Source organism: Alosa alosa, chromosome 15 (genome assembly GCF_017589495.1).
Source record: "Alosa alosa isolate M-15738 ecotype Scorff River chromosome 15, AALO_Geno_1.1, whole genome shotgun sequence".
Lineage (NCBI taxonomy): Eukaryota > Metazoa > Chordata > Actinopteri > Clupeiformes > Clupeidae > Alosa > Alosa alosa.
In genome coordinates, this window is record NC_063203.1 from 29,046,422 (window position 1) to 29,055,905 (window position 9,484).

The 9,484-nt window shown below is 41.5% G+C and overlaps 1 protein-coding gene across 1 annotated transcript; it reads left to right on the plus strand.

Annotated features, from left to right (window-relative positions):
- The first annotated feature begins 641 nt into the window (after positions 1–641).
- Positions 642–8,441, plus strand: sptssb (serine palmitoyltransferase, small subunit B). The gene is made up of 2 exons (XM_048264061.1): positions 642–839; positions 8,020–8,441. Exon 2 carries the CDS (start codon positions 8,157–8,159, stop codon positions 8,439–8,441), a length of 285 nt encoding a protein of 94 aa, XP_048120018.1. The 5' UTR covers positions 642–839; positions 8,020–8,156.
- The last annotated feature ends 1,043 nt before the right edge of the window (positions 8,442–9,484 follow it).

Here is a 9,484-nt window from a genome sequence, read left to right on the forward strand (position 1 = left end):
ACACCTAGCAAGTAGCCTAGCTAGCTGGCTACGATTTACATACAATAACAAAGATCCTTGCTCCTTTTCAACTCTCTGGTAATATTGCATTCACAAAATACAACCAATAGTACGATAATGTTAAATCTTACTTGTGAAAAGTAATCCCTGGCATTGCAGCAAATCACCCAGACGTCATTTTTTTTACTTCTGACGTCAGACGCAAAGTTTTTGCGTGTGGCACACGTAAAAATTTGACGTCTGACGCTCAGACGTCTATTTTTTACTCCTGAAGAAGTAAAAAATCTACAAGTGGAGGCGTTATTTTGACAGACGTTTTGTCTTGAACGGCTTGCCATACGTTTTGTCTTGAACAGCTTGCCATACGGGACAGGAGGAGTTGACGTCACGCGCTGTACTGCGGCTCTGCACTGTGTTAAAGACGCGACACGAGAAAAGTTGTTTGATGAATGGACCATCCTGGGTTGCAGGCGAACGAAGGAAGCGAATGGAAGCTAATAATTTATTTTTCGATGCAAATGAATGCTAGCCTAGTTATCTTGGCTCGGGGTAATAGCGGTGAGCCTGGATGTAGCTCCTCAACACCACTGCTATTGCACCTGCATGAGCCATCATCCGACACACATGCAGGTGAGTGTAAACACGAGTAGTGGGTGTGGTATATCGCGCGGGAGGAGAAACGCTGTACGAGCTGACAAGTGAGGAACTGGTCGGACAGATTTTCGTTTACTCAAAACAACGGAACAGTGGGTCGCAGACCATTGTCTCGGACGCCCTCACAAACTTCATCCACTGTCTCCGAAAGCGCTCAGCGGCTCGAGCAGCCGAAGACCATCTAGGTGAGTCTACATGGTGTCATTACGCGGAAAGCGTATGTCGTGAAATGTCCAACTTTTTATTTATTTATTTTAACTTTTTTTGATTAACCACAATCAAGATGCAGCTCATCCGGACACAACATTTGTTGGTTTTTGAAAACGGACACTTTTTTCTCCATGTGATTAAGAGATCATAAACCCATCTAAATTGGCTATCATATGTAATAGGCTACATAGCCTAACATTTTATATTTGTAAGAAGAAGCGCAAATAAAAAACGTGTTCAATACAGGATATTTAGGCCACTGTTTGTGAAACGCTATCTTTCTCGTAATCCCCAACCGTTACACATATTTGTTTTGCGTGCCAAAGAGGATTCACATTTGCCTCCTCTGGTGTAAGCTAGCCACCACATATAGCCTAAAGGCATATCCAATCCATGTAATAGACCACACATATAAAGTAAATATACAGTATGTAAACACATTCAGATTCGAAAATGAATATGGATAAGTGCCAAATCTGAAAATTAATATGGAAAATTAAGTGCCAAATCTGCAGAGTGAGTGAAGCATTCTTCAGCACATTAAGATCAAGGAGAAGTTTTTTTTTCTGAAGTTTTAGCTGCCACTTTTATTTGAGTGTGGCAGATGCTAAAAGGATGACTAAAATACAAGCTGGAAAAATATGATCTGTTTATGTTTTGGACCCATAAAGTCATTGCACTCTAAGATAGTTTACTGTATACACATACATTTGCTATGGTACAGTTAGGTTTTCTTGCAAAGAAAATAAACTGAAAATATGTTATGTTTTGGTGGACCTGTTATGTTTTGGTGGTGAACCAAAAAGGGTTTGTTTGATACACAATTATTAGATTGTCCCCTGTAGCTTTCTTCGAATGTTTAAAATGATTGTTAAATGATGCTGAGATTTGCTCAGCTGTGCACTGTGTTTGTGTGTGTGTGTGTGTGTGAAAGACAGAGAAATGAAAGAAAGAGAGAGTGTTAGCATGTGTTGTGTGTGTGTGTGTGAATATGTGTGTGAGAGAGAACTAGGGCTGTAACGATACACCAACCTCACGATTCGGTTTGTAACACGATTTTTGACCCAAGGTTCGATATGAATCTCGATTTTTTTTTTTTTTGGGGGCTAGGCATTTTATTAAATAACATTTTAATAGCCTCCCTTAGAACACCAGAGGATTACGATATAATATATCTATTATTTTATATCCTATAAAAATATTTTCTGAAAGACTGATATTTCTGATATTTATTACGGCACACTTTATGCAGATTAGCCTATAGCCTAGGCCTACTATTTTTTATTACAACTCTTTAATTCAGCTGTCTGGTTGAAGCCTGGAAATATTGTAAACAAAGTAGCTGGCTAGCGTAGCCTATATATAGTCTACTGATTGGACTGTTCAGTTTACCCATGTGTGTTTACGTTTCAAGGAAGCCTAATACTTGTTCTGCTTGGGACAGGCCCTTTTGGGAAATGTTGGTATTGAGATGATCAGTCAACTTCAATGCAAGAGTTTTAAACAAATATGTGCAGCATGCTAATGATGCTAAACGGATTTAATAGTAATTTAGCTAGTCGTCTTCTATGCGTCCTTGCTTTCACCATTGTGAATGTTTTATTTAAGTCGTGCGTGTTCGTTGAGCAGGAGAGGGAGGGAGCGCGAGAGAGAGCGGGGCAAGGAGAGGGGGTTTACTTCTATACTGTTTGGTAAAGTTGCACACATAGTCTACAATGAAAGCAAGGAGAGGTTTGAAATTATTTATTTATTTGTTTTTGGACAACGTAGGCTACCGATAAGTAAAGCGGGAGATGTTGGTTGCTTTTGTGGCTGCGTAAGCTGCAACCCACACAGCAAAAGGACCGCCGCGGAGGTATGACGGCTTCCGGAACGGACCCGCGAAACGGACCCGTATCGGAGTCCATATGCTCTCAGGAACGGATCCGCTACGAAGGCGGATCGCGGACCCGCCGTGGCTCCGCACTGCATCCACTCCGCATCCGCGATTAAAACCTTACCTCCGCAACGGACTCAAAGACTCATCTGGCCCGGGACCGTTTTGGACCCGTTTATCTCATTTTCAAAATTCCTTCTGTTCTTGCTGTAGGATAAAACTAGGCAACTATAGGATAAAAGTAAAACTATCACTAGGCCTAGCCTAGGCTACTACAGCAATATAGGCCTACGATTAATCTGCATTGCCTCATATTTTTAACTTAACAATACTGTCAATAGACCTAACAGAAAAGGTTTAAGTCAAGACATCAATTTACTGTACAAACGTGATCACTACTCAATGGAAATATAAAATGGACATTTATGGAAAGTTACAGGTTATAAGCTATTCTGTTTTTGTTAAGTAGCCTACATTGCCTAGGCTACTTTACATTCATTTTGTGGTCAAAACCTAATTTAGTGCTTTATAGGCCTAGGTCAGTGCAGACATGAAATATTTTATCTAATAGGCTACAACTTCAATGAAATACTGCGCTATACACAGCTAAAATATCAGAAAATGAATAACTGGTGAATGACAAGAAGTTCAATAAAAAGATTATTTCTCCTATTACTCCATTTGTGTGGATGGAGGCGGAACACATCTCCTCGTTGCCCGATCCACCGATTGAAACACCTGATTGCGTGTTTTTGGTGACCTCAGTGTCCGTGGCAGACCGTGTCACCATGTTTTTCCTCACAGCACCTGTAATCAAACAGACACATATGTTTATGTTTATGGTATGTAGCATCCAAAGCCAAGTATGCTTACACAATACAATATATGAGATAGGTATTAAGGAGATTAAATTTAAAAGAAACATGACTTACAAAGCTCCTCTGTTAAGCTGCACGTTGAGGGCTGGTGTGGGGTGGAGGGAGTTGAGGAGGGACTGCCGTTCCTGGCCCATAGTGAGGTGGGCGGTGTGCGAGAGGGGGAAATTGTATTAAATGGTAGTTATCTGTTAACCATGACTGATAATACACATGGGGCCTTTCTATTCACTAATATTTCAGAGATCAGTCCCTACCTTGAGTAACTCTCCGTATATTAAATGCAGGTGCAGGTGCAGGGAGTTGAGGTGGTGAAGAGTGTTGCGGTCCTGCCCCATGGTGAGGTGCTAAGGGAGATAAATGGTTGTGATCTGTTAACCATGGTAGGCTGAGAGCTACAGGGCCAACAATGGCAAACAAAAACAAATCTCTGGTCATGCTGGACATTAATTTGTATGTTTCAATATTTTGGTATGCACTATCTATATCAACTCCATGAATGGATTGACATTGAAATCAATGTGTTTCAATACAATCTGATAATAATGAATTAACTTTTCAGGCAATATTGCATGAATGCAGATGTTTTAACTGACAAAATATTTGGCTGAGATTTTGAAAGTAATGGATAAAGTATGCAGAAAATCTGAGATGGTAATGCAAATGCAATCTGTTGATCTGAAATGGAGTGACTACTGCTGTGTTAATATAGATGGGGCCACTGTATTCAATATTATTTCAGAGATCAGTCTTTACCTTAACAGTTTTCTCCAGGTTGAGGGGTAGTGACTCGGCTGCCTGGCACTCGGCGGGATGGTGGAGCTGGAGGAATAGATACAAAGAGAGGGGAATGTCTTTAGCACTAAGAATGTTAACCATATCTCTAATATTAATATTATGATTTAGTTATTTCAATGTTAAGAGATTATTACTTACTTTGCCAGTGCAATTGGCTTGGGCTTGAGGCTTCAACTGATATACCAGGCGAGTTGGAAGGTACCTCAGAGATGCAAAGTCACCATTTTCTGGCTCTTCACCGTCATCAGAGTCCCCGAAAAGATGGCTGTTACATAACGATATCATTATGGTTATTGCAATCCCAAAATTTCCAAATATGCATATAGTACAAGCAGACCCGGCGGCAGACACAAATTCACAGACGGGCATTACACCTTTCCAGGGGGGGGACTGGAACTTAAATTGATCACGGTAGTTTAAGCTTACACTTGACAAAACATTCCAATATGAAAATGTAGATCAATTGTTGTAAAATGGTGCAGCTCCTTTAAGAGAGCCCTGTGCGCAGGGATGGAGAGAGAGAAAGCGAGAGGGGATGTGTGTTAGAACTTAGATGCGTGTGGAAAAAGTAGACGTGCTGTTGAGACTGGAGCTAGTCATATTAAAAACAAAATGCAAAAATAAATCCGCAGATAAGACCAAAATCCTTGTTCATTTGCTAACCACTTTCAGATAGAGTGTTAGGGAGTTAGCCCCGAAGTTACGGATAACTTTAGCCCTGGAGTGGTAAGCTCCCTGTTCTCCGACTAGGTCAGAAGAAAAAAACTGTAAAGGTTAACGCTATCAAACAAACCCAGAAACTACTAGGCATACTTTTACTAACTACGATATGAGATATAGCCTACCTGCGAGCCGATAAGCTATATTTGTCATCGGATGACAGGGGTTAGTGCAGAGGTGAAGTAGACTGCGCCACGTAATCTCCTCTCCATTTAGGTGATGGGCTTACCTAATGTTCCTGATTGATTAGCTACGGAATAATACAGATTTTACAAGTTTTATTTGCTACTTGCTAGACTGACAAACGTATAGGCTAGGCCTACATTTAATAAGTGTTCAAAATCAATCTATGGGATTGGGGTTGGTTTGAGCAGCCAAGCTCGTCCAGGGCGGGCACAGATGACTACCAGGACGGGCCTGGCCCCCCAAAGCCCCCCCATGCCGCCGGGACTGAGTACAAGCATCTCTGGTCTATTTTGGAATGCTACGGGAATGTGTTCACATTACATTTTAACAACCCAGAAAGTATCTTACTTGATCAAGCAAACCCAACAGAGGCAATCATAACGTTAGATGCTAGAATCCAGCCGATAAAAGTTGACGCTGCAGAACAAACAAAATAGAAGATGGGGACCAAGTTCCATACAGTTAAGTTATGTTAGCATAATAAATCACAAACAGATGCCAATAGTTGTCTGAACCGACTTAAACAGTGATTAAAATGCCGAGGCTTTCATTACAAAGATGGCAGATAGACACTAAAGTTACGTATGAGACCAAACTTGGCAAAATGCAAACGTTAATGCACAGCTAGCTAGAGGCTAGGGCTAAACCATTATCAGTGAGTCAACATGCTAAAGTTGTAGGTAGCTATCATAGCAGACGAGTGCTTCACTGACTTCATTGACGGAAATACCAGTGCCAGTATCACCTTTATCAAGGTTTGCATCGCAAACGTGATTTCAATATATGTATAGCACTAATAGACATTAGCAATAACTTATGCAATTGCGCCTAGCAGCATGCTAGCTAGCAGCTATATGCCGCTAGCATAGTAGCACTATATGGACAACAGCGACACATTAAAACAGACAAGACCAGACTAATGTTAAATAACAATGTGTGTTTTTTAAATCACACTACCATAACATATTCTGCGAAATTGCTATCCCATTTTAAATCAGATAGGCTACAGACTCATATGAGCATCACAGCTAACAATAACGTTAACTTAGCCTGTTGCACAAAATGACAAACGTCTCTGGTTGCACTAACGTTAACGTTAGTCCTAATATCAAACAACGTCATTACAATCAATAAACATGATGATTATAAAACCACAAAGGCCAATGTTTAGCTATTGTGAATGTCGACTATATTAATAAATATCACTTTTCGAGAGGGTTCAGCGCAACCGTGTCCCAGCAAAGAAAATATCCACTAGTATGACTCTTCTTGGCTCTTGGTGTACAGTCATGTTCAACCGTTACAGTAAAGGCGCGTCCGCGCCCGCGGATCCGACATGGGTCCACTCAGGATCCGCTGTTTGACAGTAGAATTTACGGGGCCGCCTGGAGGCGGAGCTGATCCTCTGTGCGGCACCAAAACGAATGCGACAGTCACGCGGGTTTGGCGACTTGAAGGCGGATCCGCCTAGGAGTCTACTGCTGTGTGGGAAAGCACTGCGTGAAACACTAGAAAGGGTGTGTCGTGATTCTGCCTTTTCACACCGCGACACAGTATCGTGGATATGAATGTCGCGATTTCGGTTTCGAATCGTATATCGTTACAGCCCTAGAGAGAACTAAAGAGAAACAGAGAAGGTGTGTGTTATTGTATGTATGTTCAGTGCTATGGTTTGCACTTTTCGCCCTCTGTGGTCTCTTGGGAAGCACATGTGTGTGTGTGTCCATGTAAGATGTTTGATTGCTCCCGTTGGGCCCGGGCTGCTTGATTACAGCAAAAATCATTATCATGATTATTTTGTTCAATATTGAGATCACGATTATTAAACACAATTATTTAGTGATTTTGGAACTTTTTACATTTTTAAATTGAATTTTAAATATAACTCAACAGAAAAACATACATGCAAAAGATGCACACCACAACTCGAGAACAAGAGAACATTGTTTAAACTGAATGTAGCAAAATAATCATTATATTTCGATGATGTTGTTTTCATAATCGTTGGAAGTCATAATCACGATTAATCAATTAATTCAATTAATTGCACAGCACTATTTTGGGCATTACCTAGTAATCAGATCAGCTGTGCTACAAGTTTGATTTCCCTTGAGATCCAGTCCTTTATAAACACAATTCCAACTCTGTGTGTGTGTAGGGGGCTAATATCACCGAACTGAGAGACTAAAAAGCTTCACTTTTTAACTCAACTTGTAAACATTGTTTGCCAAAACATTGTAACAGTACATTGGTAACATTGCTGTGATTTATTGGTGTGTTATGAGAAAATACGTTTTCAGATATTGTTGCGCTCTCAACTGCAATGTGTGTTTTTCTTTCCATAAAGAAAGGATCACATCACATAATCACGTCATTGTTTATGGTAAAACAAATATGCTCTTGAGAGTTCCCTCTCAATCAGCTGTGGCCGATGAGAGCAGAGAATATTTAGACTGATTAGTGATGACATGGTTAAACATCAGAAACAGCTGCTACTGAACTTCTTTTCTTTTTATATCAAACAACCAATAAGTTATTTTTTACAAAAGTTATGTGTTGTTTGTCTTTTGTGTTGTTGTTATTTGTGTTCTGTCTCTCGTTCACTATGTCTGCTTGTTTGTTTGTTTGTTTGTTTTGTCCACTGTGTTTCCATGTGTGTGTGTTTGTTGCCTTTGCCCATAACACCTCCATTACTCCCAGAGCAACCTCTCCACCATCACCGCCACAACCACCACCACCTCCTCCTAAATCCCTCTCCCCTGCCCTTGTCTGACCCCCCACCCGACCCCACCCCATTCCGTCCAGCGTGTGACTGCCCCCTGTGGCTCAGGAGTGGGATGGATGTGAAGAACATGCGGGAGTACCTGGGCTGGCTTTACTACCAGTACCTACTGGTCACGGGCATCTACGTGCTGGAGCCGTGGGAGAAGTCCATCTTCAACGCGGTGCTCGTCACCATGGTTGCCATGGTGATCTACACCTCCTACGTGTTCGTGCCCATCCACGTGCGCCTGGCGCTGCAGTTCTTCTCAGGCCTTTGTGGAGGGCAACATGAAAGCACTATGACCCTAATGAACTGGGGGGGTCCCATAATCTCATCACACCACCCTGCAACCAATTAATAACCACTTGGAACCTTGATCACCACAGCAACCATTCAGTCAGTGTTTAAACTCAGGAACATTCTGGAAGCATCTCTAATGGAATGGCAGAGATGGGTAAATACGGCCTATCCTCTATCTCTGTGACTATCTCACCACACCACCAATTTTGTACCTGTTCCCTGTATTGAAAACAAGCATGAAAACATGTTTGTTCTTTCAAAAATTGTTTTTAATATGTCCTGCTCCCTTAAAACAGCTGTATTTGTCTCCTGTCACAGTGTCCTGACAGTGTGTGTGTTATTGGCATCTCGTGTGTAGGGAACGACGAGCCCCTGGGTGACTGCATATTGTTCTTTGCATGAAAGGGTCTCTCTCCCACAGGTCCTTTGCATACGAACAGCACACACACACACACACACACACACACACACACACTCTGCCGATATTGCATACGAGCACACACACTCTGCCGATATTGCATACGAGCACACACACACTCTGCCGATATTGCATACGAGCACACACACTGCCGATATTGCATACAAGCACACACACACACTGCTGATATTTTCCACATGAGCTTTCCTCTTCCTGGTCAGTGGCAACACATGGCCACGGCATGTTCACACAATGAACTTATCTGGCAGTTAAGAAGGACGCAAATGACCAGAACTTTATCCTCACACTAATGGTCGTCTCTGTTTTACCTTTGACACCAATGTCTACCCCCTGAGCTGTTATAATAGGTTATAACAAGTTGTAATATAACACTTAAATATATCATAATACATATGATAAAAAATGTTCATGCCATATTGTATGTGATAGCTGTACTTCGGTCTACAGTGAGAATAGCTTTAGAATTTCTCATTGGACTCATTGTCTGGCTGTGCAGTGCAAATATTGAACCAGTTCCAGCAAGAGGCTTGGCTTGCTTCTCTAGCACAATATTCAGTCATTCTGATATGCTATGTCATGTAGGGTCAGCATGAGCTGAATGTGAAGTTCAATGCAACATGGCTAGAGTGAAAAGACATTGTCTTTGACTGGCTGTAATCTCT